The 14,342-nt window shown below is 41.7% G+C and overlaps 3 protein-coding genes across 7 annotated transcripts; 1 reads left to right on the top strand and 2 right to left on the bottom strand.

The window, feature by feature from the left end:
- Window positions 1–1,356: 1,356 nt before the first annotated feature.
- LOC105565960 (myosin-10-like) lies at window positions 1,357–4,855 on the bottom strand. Its single transcript, XM_012019585.1, has 5 exons — window positions 4,212–4,855; window positions 3,825–3,966; window positions 3,261–3,664; window positions 3,018–3,184; window positions 1,357–2,908 (listed from the first exon to the last, which is right to left on the bottom strand). Exons 1-5 carry the CDS (start codon window positions 4,317–4,319, stop codon window positions 2,671–2,673), a joined length of 1,059 nt encoding a protein of 352 aa, XP_011874975.1. The 5' UTR covers window positions 4,320–4,855; the 3' UTR covers window positions 1,357–2,670.
- A 95-nt stretch (window positions 4,856–4,950) lies between these two features.
- Window positions 4,951–10,516, bottom strand: LOC105565962 (nucleoplasmin-like protein). Of its 3 annotated transcripts, XR_001009239.1 has the most exons (6): window positions 10,298–10,516; window positions 9,868–9,986; window positions 8,456–8,669; window positions 7,445–7,521; window positions 7,218–7,320; window positions 6,764–7,075 (listed from the first exon to the last, which is right to left on the bottom strand). XR_001009239.1 is itself a non-coding variant. In XM_012019589.1 (5 exons), the coding sequence occupies exons 1-5, from the start codon at window positions 10,317–10,319 to the stop codon at window positions 6,158–6,160; spliced, it is 540 nt and encodes a 179-aa protein (XP_011874979.1). In that variant the 5' UTR covers window positions 10,320–10,513; the 3' UTR covers window positions 4,951–6,157. The 3 variants fall into 3 exon arrangements, 2 of the variants coding, with proteins under 2 accessions (XP_011874979.1, XP_011874980.1); XM_012019589.1 differs by lacking the exons at window positions 6,764–7,075; window positions 7,218–7,320 and adding an exon at window positions 4,951–6,265 and having other exon boundaries at window positions 10,298–10,513; XM_012019590.1 differs by lacking the exon at window positions 7,218–7,320.
- On the top strand, window positions 10,125–14,197 carry LOC105565961 (nucleotide exchange factor SIL1). 3 transcript variants are annotated; one of them, XM_012019587.1, is made up of 4 exons: window positions 10,125–10,227; window positions 12,078–12,358; window positions 12,546–12,811; window positions 12,893–14,197. In XM_012019587.1, the coding sequence occupies exons 1-4, from the start codon at window positions 10,140–10,142 to the stop codon at window positions 13,644–13,646; spliced, it is 1,389 nt and encodes a 462-aa protein (XP_011874977.1). In that variant the 5' UTR covers window positions 10,125–10,139; the 3' UTR covers window positions 13,647–14,197. The 3 variants fall into 3 exon arrangements, with proteins under 3 accessions (XP_011874977.1, XP_011874976.1, XP_011874978.1); XM_012019586.1 differs by lacking the exon at window positions 10,125–10,227 and adding an exon at window positions 11,054–11,514; XM_012019588.1 differs by lacking the exon at window positions 10,125–10,227 and adding an exon at window positions 11,758–11,955.
- Window positions 14,198–14,342: the final 145 nt, after the last annotated feature.

Raw genomic sequence — 14,342 nt, forward strand, 5'->3', positions numbered from 1 at the left:
GTCCTGTACCACTTTGCAGGTTTTGCAATAGTTAACGAGTTATTAATTAAAAATCACTGTTTTAGGCCCAATTCAACACGTTTGAATTGGGCAGTGGGCCGGCCTAAGACAGCGATTTTTAATAATTAATAACTCGTTAACTAATGCAAAACCTGCAAAGTGGTACAGGACTTTTCAACTTAGTCTAGTCTACTCTATCCCACAATAAGCGTTGATGCGGGTATTACATAACACCCTGTATACCACCTCTCCGGGGCGCGCGAGCCGGAGGATCCCGCGAAAACAACCCTATATGTATAGTAGCACAGTGCATGGACCAAGTCTTGGCTGAACATTGGCCCGATACAGGCGAATATTGGGCCAATGTTTAACCAGATGTGTGGTCCATGCACTGTGCTACCAGGGATCCCCCCCCCCCCCCCCGTGTGACGTGGTCGGAAGTCGATGGGTGTCCGACTCTCGCGACCCGCCCGTACTTAATGGGGCCGCGGAAACGACCGGGGCTTTCGCGGCCGAAGCGGTAAACTGTCCTAAAGGTTTCCCTGGTAGCACTTAACCACCCGCTGACCCGCATTTCTTTTCCCTTTCCGCCGCGGTGACGGGGTGAGCGACGATTCAGGCAGAAACTCGACGCTCGGCTCCCGCTCGATTCCCGGGCGGGGGAGGAGAACGTCGAGAAATCCGTTTTTCCGCCGGAAACGCGCTTTCCATATCGGCGGTATCGGCCCCGACGAGGCCCGGCGAATCTCGATAATTAACGACGGTAAAGTGGAAATGGCCGGATGGCCGTACGCCTGTACGATTTTCAAGTCGCGACGAGTCGGGCGATGTACCTGCAGAGGGATCGTTTAGTTATTCGAGATTTTTGTGGTTCCTACATTTAAATCATTCGACTTTCCGAACAACATATGAGAGAACGCCAATGTGGGTCACAAGGCAAGATGTAGGTAGCCCAACTTGTAATTCCTATAATATTTTAGAGTGTGAATTTATATACCGTTTCTTTCCAACTTCGTTCTGCGCGCCGATTTCTTTTTCGGGCATAATGCAGTTTTCTTACAAGTGGAATCATTATCGTCAGCAGATTCACATATTCAAATCGATGAACGATTTGCAGTTATATTTAAAACGCTACACTGAAAAACAAATCTGATAGATCCAACCAGTCGGCTGTTAGAAAATGGACGAATCAGAATTCCTTTAGGATTTACCAGATGTGTAGTGAGGTCTAGCAAACTTCTGGTTATGAAATATCGAGCCCTATCGTGCTAACTAGAAATTCTGTTTCGGATTAGCTAAAATACATTCTATCATACATGCCTTGTTGATACAACCAAAGCATTTTTCTCAGTGTACATTTTAGCATTTTTCTGATGCTACATTTAGCACTCAATACCCCCCTTTCCCCATGCTGTAAATTATTCTTATTGCGAAAAGTATTACCTCAGCCAGGATTCGAACCTGGGGCCTGCATTCGACTTTCGTTCCTCGATTCGTATCAGCGAAGATAATATTTCTGATAACGGGGAGAGCTTGTACGTGTATGACGGACGACTCGCGCATAAAATGTACTTACTCAGAAGCGCCAGAAATATATGCGTCACGTCGCGTCCTTTTTTTATCGCTTTAATTGCCGCCGCACGGTCCGATATAGGATAGTCGAACGCCCACGAATTCATTCGCGGATTGACGTCCCTTCTGCATTTTGTCGATACTTTTTATTGGCGAGGAGAAAAGAGGTAGATCGGCTTATATGAAATAGTATTGGCCACCAGACGTTTTCTACGTTCCCCATGATAGCTTCTGTAATTGCATTAATGGTACCGCTAATAATATACACCGCGGATAGACGGGAGGAGAAAATAGCCCGGCGATGTGGCAACGTAGTGGAATAAATAAATGCGCTTAATCTTGGAGATTCTCATTTTGGTTGGCGTGTAGAAAATAAATTCGAGTCGACGACCTCGTTGTCGCGGAACTAAGTTGACGCAAAATACACGCGTTGAAATCTGCCCAGTAATGTAGGAAAGCGAGAGCGATCCGGTGAAAAAGGGGAAAAGGAGAAGACAAATTTCTTAATGCTTAGTTCGCGGTCTCAATCGATCTATTAATTAATGTTCGACATCGCCTGATATGAAAAGACTCCGTCTTATTATAGATAAATCTCGTTTCGCATCAAAAGACAAGGAAATAAAAGTGACAGCCAACATTCGAAATATTGCGAACAAAAGCGTGCAATATTTTAATAATTTTTTAATTATTGGATCATCTCATAAATATAAATAATGTGATATATAAAAGGAAGGTTGATTTACTTTTTAGCTCAAAACTGAGACTTTTATTACCGGGCAATGGAAAATTTACGATTAAGGCGGGAAGTAGTTGTAAATAATAATGGAAAATATATTTTCGATTAAAATTAAATTGTCGAATGTTTTTGTTTCATTTCAAAAATATCACTGAAACCTCGCATCACTTGTTGGATGACGCGATTATCACTTTGCACTATAAACGTTTTGTTAAATAGGAATTTGTTTCCTTGCCTTTCGATGATATAAAGAAACTTTGGTAGCGACAATCCTTAACAAGCGATTTTATTATATCGCGTCAATTCAACAGATTAATAAAGATACGCGAGAAAGGAATAAATATATTTATATAAATACGCAGTCATCTATTCCGTCGAGAAGCAACGGACGCTTCTACAATTCCCGGCGCACTTTGAGCGCGATCTGTGCGAAATTCTTTGGAATGTTTATCGTCTCTGCTTTTAACATCTTTGGAGTCATTAAACACGCAATCATCTGGACTTTCAGAATTCACTCGCGAGATTGTTTCCGCGTATTCAACGGCAGGTTGAGATAATTTAGAAAGCAACGCGACTTTTTCCGCTTTATCTAGAGTTGACCTGAAAGCACAAATGGTCATATCTTCCATTAATAACGTTACGTATAGATTTGATTTAACATTAAAGATGTACAATGAAAGATATTACTTTTTTCTCACGCATAGTATACCTTGTACTACTTTGCGTTGCTAATTTCTCAATGATTTTCGCGTCTACATTAATCTTCTTCGGTCTTTGCACGTGGCCTTTCAATTTCTCTATGTTCTGAGTAAGTTGATGAACCTGTACCTTTAACGTCGCATTTTCATACGTCAATCTGTTATTCCTCTGTACAACCTAACGAATCGTAAGATATGCTACATAATATCGGGAGGTTTGGACGATAAGGGCGGAGAGATATATTATCGATTACTTGTAAAAATTTCGCTTTGTTAAGGGGCAACGGTTCCTGAAATTTTTCCGATACAATTAAATTAAGCTCCTTCCTCGCCTCGTCTAATTTCTCCATCATCTCCGCCATTACTAGCAAATGCTCGTGCAGCAACTGATCCAATTTATATCTCAATGTGTCTTTAGCATACTTCATACGAAGGAACTTCACGCATAGATTATACGTAACTTCGTTTTTATCTAACAACTCAGCTCTGAGCTGCTTGTTTTCTCTCTCCAAGGAATCCTGTGCCTCTTCGAGCTCCTTATGCCGTTGTTGCTGAATCTTGGACACGTTGCCGGTATACCTGCCTCTGTACCGTTGCATTTCTTCAAGGAAATGGTCCTTCTCCCTTTGGTGGAAAATTCTCTCGCCATCTAACTGTTCTACAATAAAAATAATTAATATTTGTACACTGTGTCATTCACGTTTGCTGAATCAACTTATTAGAATCACTAAAGCCACTCCCAAAATTAAGCGTTTACGCATAAAATTTCATAAGCTACACGAGTACTTTCGAAATTACTTGTCATGATCAAGTCTTACGTTTAAGATTTCTGTTGCATCTTTGTTGCTTCTTTAATTCCGCCAGTAATCTACTTTTCTCTCGATGTGAATTTTCTAATTGTACATCTTTTATTCGCAAAGCATCTTTTAAATTTGTTACAGCTTCATTTAATTTTGCTATCTTGATACGCACAGTTAAAAATTACAGTTGTTGACAATGCCAGTTATAAAAATTAATAATATACAATACAGCAAATGTATTTAGCGGTAGCGAAAAACTTTGAAAAGCAGTAAACAATTTTCTGAAGTTATTCATTTATATATTTTATTCGTTTATAATGTTTCATATTAAGAGTAAGCAGAAATTTTGTTTTCTCTAATTCGTAAAGAATTAATTAATGATATTCAAGTAAAATACTAACGTACTTGCGATGGAGTCACTATTTCATGATCAACTCTGTCGCATTCCGCAATGTTATAGGAAGCTTGGTTTTCTACATTAGTAGAACATTTGTTTAAGTTAACATTCTGCATATCACGATGCTTAACCCCAAATGCTAATCCGTAATATCTAATAATTTTCTATATTTGTTATTTTATTGGTTATATCGCACACTTCATGTTCAACTTCATGTTGCACAAATTGATTGACTAATACCACCCATATTAAATCGATTGGATATTTAGTTTACTATTGTAATGGAGTTCAAGTTATTCAATGTTTTGTACTGAATTGATATTCACAGTTCAGAGTTAATATTCAAATTTTTGAAATTATCTCTGTATGTAAATTGATTTGCCTAAAGTATATATTTTTCCTTAGTATAAAAGAAAAGAAAGCTTGACATATTACACGTTAATTATGTACAAATAATCAACATATAAAGGTGAAATATATAATTAATGATATTACATGAATAAGTTGTAGATAAATGAAGAACGTTAGAAAAGTCGATGTGTCGAGCGTAATTGCAAGTATTGTTCAGTATTTACGAACTTGAAGTAACCTTGTTTCAAATAATAAAATAACGTTTTACTTAAAAAATAAAGAAAAATAATTTTTTAAATAACGTATAGATATATTACAGGTTAGAGAAATACATTAAAAAATATTCTTTATTACGATACGATAGGTTGCACAAATAAATGTTTACCCAAGCGATACGGATTTTAAAAGTTGTGAAATTTTTTATTGTATCGTATATGTACAAAATAGGTGTACAGACTACTTATCAATCGCACGTTTTTTACACATGCATCACACATGCTTCAATAGCATATGACACTGATGTAAGAGCAGTTTCTTTACTTAGTACACCTGTAACTCCCGTTTCTATTACCTTTCATCAAATGGAATGAATATTTAAATGACGTGTATTTTCTCCTTTTCATGCTGATATTTTTTGAGACGTAAATAAAATTTTGGAATTAGGATTTTTGAATGACTAATAATCTTTTCCCCATCTTGTACACACGAAAATAAATTATACATCATATTGAAGCCTTAGTTTCGTAATTCCTTAGATGAAGAGAACTATTTTCAAAAATCGCGTTGAAATGGTTACATTAGAATATTGTTTTTGCATCTCTGAAAGAGTCCCGTCGATATGAACACTGTCAGAAAAAATTTGAAGTACAAAATCTCTCATTGCAAATTAATTTATGCTTTCCACAAATTTGACAATAACAACTGGGCCAGAAATAATAGAGTACACTGTTTCATTACACCATATTTAAAATTACGTGTTTTGTGTTATATGGAAATTCACCAAGAAAAAGAGGAAAAAATATTCGTTTCAAGATGTTCTCCTTTCTATCAACAGCATAAAATCTTATAAAGACGAAAAATATTCAATTTTATCTGAAACCACGTTAGTATTTCAAAATAATAAAAGATCACTTTGGAGACGGAGAAATTATATTTATAAAAATCTTGTTATAAACGTGTTTTTCTCTTCAATATTAAATTCCATGTGCAACTAAATATACATTATCTTGAAAAATATTCAAGTATACATACCAGAGACATACTTTACGCAAATGTTCTGTATAACTGAAATAACTGTAAACTTCATTTTGGGAAGTAGCATAAAAAAAGATCAGCTAAAGCAGAAAAAAACATTTTTGAAGTAAAACAAATCGTATCGTTTTTCATACTAACAATATCACCCAAAGTCATTTTAAAATAATTATCTTATTAATATTTTGTTGGTCCAGTTGTGTCTTTAGAAAAGTGGAAGGCATCATTTTATCGAATGATAAATCGATGAAATGATACTAGATTCGCACAAATGCGGATGATAATGATGGACTTATGTGTAGTATCTTAACTTAAGAGTTTGTTTTATTTTCATAATGTTAAGGCTCATTTTTTATTTTTTCTTGTTCTTGTTAGCCTGATTTTTGTATTTTGCTGCGGCTGTTAATTTAGCATTCTTCTTCTTAGGTTCGTCATCCTCGTCCTCGTCATCTTCAGGATCCTACAAGAAATATAAAATGTAATCGTGCAATTAATTCTACAGGCAAAATCACATCGATAGTGTTTCCATATCTAACGTAACATTCACATTAAATATTGTATGTATACTATGTAAGGCTCATGTTTATTTTTTCTTGTTCTTGCTGATTTTTGCTAGTTCTTGCCTGATTTTTATATTTAGCTGCAGCTGCTAATTTACGTAAAAAAATTAATATGGGAAGGTTATTTATGCATAATGTATTGACATCTTTTCGTTTAGAGAAAATTCTAAAGAAAAGAACATGAAATTCCATAACTTTTATAATCAAATTAAAATTCCAAAATCAATTTGTGTTAACTAATAATTTTGATTTTTAACAAGGTTTTGCATTTATCAACATAAATATTAATCACATTATAATACTTGGTTTTCTAAGATTCAATAAACAATTACAATTGAAATGCGTTACTTTGCAAAAATGGACGAAAAGGAAGCGTGATTAGTAAGGAATAAAAGCAATTCTTTGCAAAATAAGATTTATTTTACAAAAATAAAACATGAATGAGAACGCAAGAGATACATTTGTGACTTTTCGAAATAAGTGGTTCACTTTTTTACTTCCTTAAATAATAACTTCAAAGGTATCTTAAGAAATAGTTTCGAGTAAAGTAGAAAATGGTCTTAGTACGATATTGTAATCCTTTAAAAGATCCACTGACTATAGCGCAGTGTTCAGTTTTATCTTAACATTCTATTTGTCTATTTTCACGGCCATGTTTATTAAACGCCGTTTTTATTTCCTGATAAAAGCTTTCGCTTCTTTCGCGGTGCCTGAAATGGATATTTACAATATATAACTTGATACGTGGATTCTAGCAACATAGAAAATAAAGATAAAAAAACTATAGAGGTATATCGTGAGGTCTATTAGCAGATTCTCTACAGTAAATAATAACTTATAAATTATAATTACATTTTTTTAACACATTCTGGATTCGAAAGATCTCATTGTTGTAGAGATATATTCTATGTAACTTGATATTAAATCACTACTCCTCATCACTACCCGTAATCTGCTAAATTTATTATAATAAAATTTGTAATAAAATGTTTATAAATGTGTAATTATTTTTCATTGCAGATATATATATATATATATATATATATATATGTGTATGTATATTATGTCATAATTCATACCTTTTCATCCTCCTCATCGTCAATATTCTCTTCCTCCATTTCATCATCCATGTCTTCGAATTCTTCAATATGCGCACCTATAGAAGAAAAACTATGTACTCATGTAGCATATTTAAGAGGAAAACATTTTTAATATTTCGCAAAGTTCACGTTATTAAATGTTGCATGTTACAGAACAACACTATCAGTTATAAATAAATAATGGAATTATCTGTCCGAAACAGATAACAAGTTGGACCAAATAACAAGTACTTTATTCATTTCATGTATTGTTAATTCAAGTTGAAATTTGTCCAATATACTAATATAAAAAATTATTTATAATAGATTTAAAATTTAAATGAAACACAAATTTAATTGTCGCTTTGAAACTAAAGAACATTTTAACATGTTTATATAAGAAATATATCTTATATTCCACTTTTAACATGTTTGTGTGTAAGACGCAATATGTATTTTAATATAAAATAATGAAATCTAATGTGAACTTGTTTTTCCTTCTTTCTCCAGGAAGGCGTCCAATTTCAGTTTTATCGCCTCTATTTGATACACTTTTATAATTACAAATATTAACAAAATGTAAAACCACTAACTTTTTATTAATAATTTCAGAAGTTCACACTATAGTTGAGCAACAACGCGTATTATTAAGATTAGATATTTCTGTATGTAATGTACATGTATTTTGTATTAAGTTATATACAGTGCAAGCAATATACACAATATTTAATAACATAAAATACAGAGTTAGCTCAGTGCTCGAGCAATCGCTAGAGCTATCAGGCGAAAGATTCGGCAAATGATTCCCATGATTGTAATCTCGCATGTAAGAAATTAGAAATTTCTTATAGTAGGAGAATATACTGTGTATGTGCGTGCAACAAGGGCAAGTTGTCCGTAACGTGAACCCGATCCCGAGGTAACGGGATAAAGAAATTGAGCACAGCTTTTTTAAGCGCTGTAAGTTACAAATCTGTAGAAACTTGTAGAAATCCATGCAGAGGTACGCACCAAGAAGATTATGTCCTACTATGTGAACGGGGCCGCTGCCCTTCACCAACGTGAACGTGACTGGAGGATCCGGCAAACTGAGATCAAGAATGATCTGTGCAGTCTTTCCCATCTCCAGCAGTGCAATCGGAGTTTTCACGGGCCCCTTCAATCCCATCGCCTCAACCTGCAGGACATTGAGCTCCCCGGGTTTAGCCTCTGGCCCCAGAAGAACCTGAAAGTACCGTGACAAATATTATGCAAGAAATTATGTATGAAATGTAATTATGTATTTAGCTACGTTGAATAACGTCGACGAGGATTATTCTGGATGCTCTTAGCTACAGAGACTCAAGTCTTGCGAAAGTCTTTCAACTCTACCATGCAAGTGGCGAATAATTCTTATAAACAAAAGCTATCGGAACAATTACGAATCAGGATTTCTCATGACTCCGCTCTCCGTTAAGCGCATTTTATCTCAAACGTTTTTGTCCACGCGCTACATAAAAAGTTCTTTGATCAACCGTGGCCTTTTTAGGTTAGAAAGCAGCTCGACCCTGAAATAGAATGAGATAGAAAAGTTTACAACATCCTCGTTATTTTCGAGCTTCCCGTCGATTACACGGGAACAGCAGACACGAGGTAACCGGAGATTCCATTTTCTTCTCGCGGACTCGGTGAAAAAATAACGTTGAAGTAGAACCCAACGCATTTATACAAAATTACTCATGACGAGCGTATTTCAATGTTCATTATTTATTCTCCAACGTGCACGGCAACTTGGAAACCGGCGCGTCGCGAAATTGGACCCGCGCGCCGCGAGTCCCCGGGCCAATTGAAATCGACCCGGCCGCGGGATTTCCGTTAAAACTTCATCCCTCGATATAATAGAGCCCAGGGCACAAAAAAAAGTAGGGGAAAGGGCGAAGCCGTTGTGAAAAAATGGCGCCAAGCATCAAACTTTCCCGGCGCTCGGCGGCGGCGATAAATCGTCCCGCGATTCGATCGCAACCGGCCACGGGGGCGTCGCGAGGAGGCGCCGCACCTCGGCGGCCGTTGAACGGCTCGGAGGAAACGTTTTTCTAGGAGGGAAAAAAAAGCCCGACTGTCATCTCGGGGGGGGAGGGGGGGCGAATCCCCCGCGCGAGCCGAGAGCGTAACGATTGAAGTTTCGCGCGCGAAACGTTCCACGGCGCGGCGACGGCGGCGATTAGCACTACGAGGAGGGAACCGGAGGCATGCGAGCGAATCCCTCTCGGCGCGGCGCGGAGCGGCGCGGCGCGGAGCGGGACGATGATCGGACGCGCGAGGACCGGACGTCGCCGGCCGCGGCCGGCGACGAATCCGACGGAGGCGGGCCGCCCCGTCGCGGGCGAGGGAGGCGCCGGGGGTGCACCGGGATACGCGCTCCCGGCGGAAGAGGTGCCACTCACCATCTTTATGATGAGCTTCTGGTCGGCGCCGGCGATGTTCTGGGCCGTGCCGTCCGAGTCGTCGTTCTTGTGCTCCGGGTCCCATACCTCGGTCGCGTTCGGTCCCTCGAGGGTGATTCCTGGGCACGGAAGGCGCAAGTAGTAGCATTGCGGGAGGGCGGCGGAGGCGGAGGAGCAGGGGGCGTAGGGGACGGGACCGCGGGCGCCGTCGTAGCCGGCGCCGCGGTGCGATTAGCCGCGAGTACCGTGCACGCCGGCCCCGGCGCGGCACAATGGGGGCCGGCGGCCGCAATGGCCGCAGGCCCAGCCGGCGTCTCGGCCGACGTGCAGCCCGTTCGCCGCTCAAATGGCCGACGGCCCGTAAGTATCCGCGTGCGCCGGGAAATAGCGGGGCCGCGGCGACCGCGGCACCGCGGCCGACCGTACTTACCGTACAGATACTCCTCTGCCATGGCGATCGGTCGGCTATCAGCGGATTCTCGTCAGCGTGATGCGTGCGTGCCGTACGTACGGGGGGGAGACGACGGCAGCGGCGACGGCGGCGGCGGACGTGTGCGTGTCGTGCGCGGTGATGGAGTACAGCGTGCGAGAGAGAGCGACGCCGCGCGCGCAACGGTAACTGTGTTACTGCGCGAGGGAACGAGTCGCCGCACGTGCCGGCCGTCGTACGAGCGCGTAGTAAATGAGTTTCGCCGTGAGCTGGCCCGAGCGCGCCGAGCTACGTTCCGCGCGCCGATTGGTCGAGCGCGTCCGCGCGGCGTTGCCGCCGCCGCCGTCGCCGCCGCGCCAAGGCGCACCGAGCGCATTCCTAAAAATCTCCAGGGACGTGAGTCTCACCGTTTTCTCGAGCGCGAACCGACTCGATATTCGTCGGTGAAAGTTTTAGACGCGCGTGCCGGCGTTTCTCCGCTCTTTTCGATACGCGCGTACTTTGCACTTTTGCAGGACAAATTGGATCGCGCGGCGAAGAAACCGGGCGCCACGTGCCGCGACGCCACTGAAAGTATTTCGACGCGAATATCGAATCGACACCGCCGGATTGACGTCGCGTTTCGACATCGATCGACGAATCGCTTCTTCTCACCGGGACGTTGAAAACGTTCCGTTTTTTTTTCTTCTCTCTCTCTCTCTCGGAACGCACGGATAGGAGGGATTCGAAAAGGCGGCGGGCACGCGGCAACGTCGCGGCCCGCCCATTGGCCGGCGCCGGCCCTGGCGGCGGCCGCGCGCAACTACCGTCGGCGCGTTGGTCGGCAACACAGACGCGATATAACAGCGCGGACGCAACACGTGAAAACCCCGCAGAGTCCCGCGACAAATGTCATGCCGAGCGGCCCGCTGACGACGTTCTCGCCGCGCGCCCGCGCCAGCTGACGAACCCGGGGACCCGCGCGTCTCCGCGAACGGACCGTCGGTGAGGGGCGAAAAAAAAGGTCGTGCAGGCCGCACACGCGCTCGCTCTCTCTCTCTCTCTCCCCCTCCCCAGGTGACGACGACGACGACGACAGCGATAACAACACGACGGCGTCAGAATGCGTGCCGCCACGTGCATCCTGCTGCTCTACCTGCCGCTCGCGATTTTCGGCGTCGCCGAAAAAAACGAGAGCGCCTTCGTGGCGACGCACGAGTGGCAGACGGTGAAGAAGGGTGAGTGCGATCCCTTTCCCCATCCCCCCTCGTCTCTCCTCCCTCCCCACGCCGCGACCGCGAGGGACTACTTTGCACGCCGACCGAGATCCGTCCTTTTCGTCCGCGAAAGGACCACGTCAGTCAAATCCGTCGTACGCGCGACCCTGCCGCAGCGGGGAAACGCGTCGCCCCGACGCCGCGGGATTTTCGGCGATCGCTCGGGGGCGGTTTGAATAATGGAGCAGCGGGGACCCCGACGGCCGTCGCCTCTGCTCCGGCCCGGGCGCCCGCCAGTGACGTACGTGCGGATTGGATTACGTGGTCCGCGAGCGATCCCCCCGGTCTTCGCAAACTTGCGTTGAGAATTTTTCCGAGCCCCCCCCTGAAACGCACGGACGCTGCTGGAAGGTTTACTCGCAGAGATATTCGCGCGAGCTCCGCGAGAATTGCTTACGCGAGGTTGTAACTTAATTGTGACTGTAAACTAAATTTGTCGCGCACAAATGCACGCCGGTATTTTGTTAGACTAGACATTGCAAATATGCTGATGATGTTGGATTAACAAAGATGTAATTTATCAGGAACCCCCATCCCCAAGGGGCTTCACGTGAGGCATAATTTTGAGACTGGAGTGACGGAGGCGAAACTGATGGACGATGCGGAAGAGGACGATGAGAATGCGAACCGTTCGAACGCCAAGTCGCTGACGCTGCATCCCGATAAATCGGTCCTGGAGAACGAAGAACCAGACCCTGTGAAAATAAAGAAGGTCTCGGAGTCCCTAAAATTGCCCATCGACGAGCTGAAAGCGCGATTGAAGAAGCTGAAGCAAGATGAGGCGGAAGACGCGTCGAATATGAATGTAACTGTTGCTCTCGCTTCTTAATTTTTACGAGCCGAGTCTCATAATTACTGGACAGATTGCGTGAATTTTGTTGCACATGATAACTGCAATTGTGTTCACGGTTTCGCCTATTCAGTGCTTTTAACGTATTGCATTATCTCGAGATCTAAGTAGCACTGATAATTTATCCCCATTTTTACTCTAGAACGGAGAGACCCGGCCGAGAACTGAGAAGCGTTTCAAACGCTTTTACGAAACTCTGAAGGAGGAACTCAACGCTCTTAAAGTCAACGTTACGAGCGACTCGGAATTATTGAAGAGGTTTTTCCAGAAATTCCAATCTTACAAAAGTAGTATCACTACAGGAACGTTGACCAGCATAGAGATCGAAGAGGTATTGGACATCTTAAACAATCTAGAATACCTTCTTCATCAAATAGACAATGCTAAAATATTCTCAGACATGGATGGGTAAGTGCAAACGGGTAACGACGTTTCTATAGAGACAGTCGGTTTACTAATATTCTAACCAACTCTTTCTTTTTGTTGCAGTCTGACTAAAATCATATCGCCATGTCTCAATGGAACGAACAATGAAATAAAATCAGAAGCACTACGCCTTTTAGGAGCAGCTGCCCAATCAAATCCGAAAGTGCAAGCCAAGGCATTAGAAAATGATTTTATCCAAAAAGTGTTGCACGTCTTGTCTACAAATAGTAAAGTTGAAGTAAAGTCCAGATGTCTCTTTGCTCTAAGTGCCTTAATACGCCAGTTTCCCGCCGCTCAGAAAGCTTGGATTGATCACGGCGGTTTGCAATTACTCGGCAAGATTCTGTACGACGATCAGTTACAGATACAAATGAAAGCAATGAAAATAATCAACGACCTGACGGTCGAAAGACGGAACCTGGAAGAGATCTACGACGCCGAGCAGCGTCAACAGAAAATGAGGGAGTATGCTATTACAGATTTCGAGCTGAGATTACTGAGGCACGACTACTGTAAGCTCTTGAGCAACTTGATGGTCAAATGCTTCAAAGAAAAGCTGACTGGCCACTTCAGCATAGAAAATAACGATTTCCTCGAAGTAGTCTCGGACAGTATGATCACGGTATCTCCTATTTGTAAGACGGAGTTTAAGAACATTAAGCTCTTGCTTTTGCCTGTTATAGATAATCTCTTACACTTTTATCAAAATCCTAATATTAAACTCACCGTCGACGAAACTGACGTTTTAAAGAGTTTAATATTGCTGATTGAAAGATTAAAAATTAGTATTTTCGAAGCACCTCACGATGAATTGTGAATATTTTGTGTTAATACCTAAGGTAATTGAAAATATACGAAAGTATATTGAAGACTATGAAGACTAAATTCCAGTCTTACATTAATAGATATGCAATCATGTGCAATAGCGTAGGGCTTACTTAATATGCATTTGTTTTAGCCGGTGTAAAAAGTTTTTGTGACAAGAACAAAATTAATCATTGTCATAGCAATTACAATAGTCTTAAAGAAGATAATTATCTGCGGATGAATGATTAGCTACAATTGACGGGTCTTAAGGGAAATCTATCAAAGCATAAAAAAAAAGATATTTTGTTATTCTAAACGTGCTCATTATATCCCTATTGTAAATAGCTCGTTATACAGGATTGACCGGTGGAGTGCGCAGGTTCTCGTCTCTTGCATCCAAAGTATGAAATACTAATCATTAGATGTCAATTAAATTTTAGTTCTTTATTTTTATCTTAAATGGCACAGTTAGAGCGAGTTTCACAAACGACTGCCAACCGAAGGTTAATTCATTATGTCTCTTATTAAGGGCCAGTTTCACAAACGTCGGTTAACTGCTAACCAAAGGTTAATTGATCCGCTGTCTCTTCTTAAATAATAAGATGAAAAACGATAGGGAGTCGACTGAACCCTAATTAACAGTTAACCGATGTTTGTGAAACTGGCCCTTAGACAATAAGATAGAAAAAGATAGGGAGTTGACTGA

The sequence above is a fragment of the Vollenhovia emeryi genome, unplaced genomic scaffold (assembly GCF_000949405.1).
Source record: "Vollenhovia emeryi isolate VEMERY1.0 unplaced genomic scaffold, V.emery_V1.0 DF939148.1, whole genome shotgun sequence".
NCBI lineage: Eukaryota > Metazoa > Arthropoda > Insecta > Hymenoptera > Formicidae > Vollenhovia > Vollenhovia emeryi.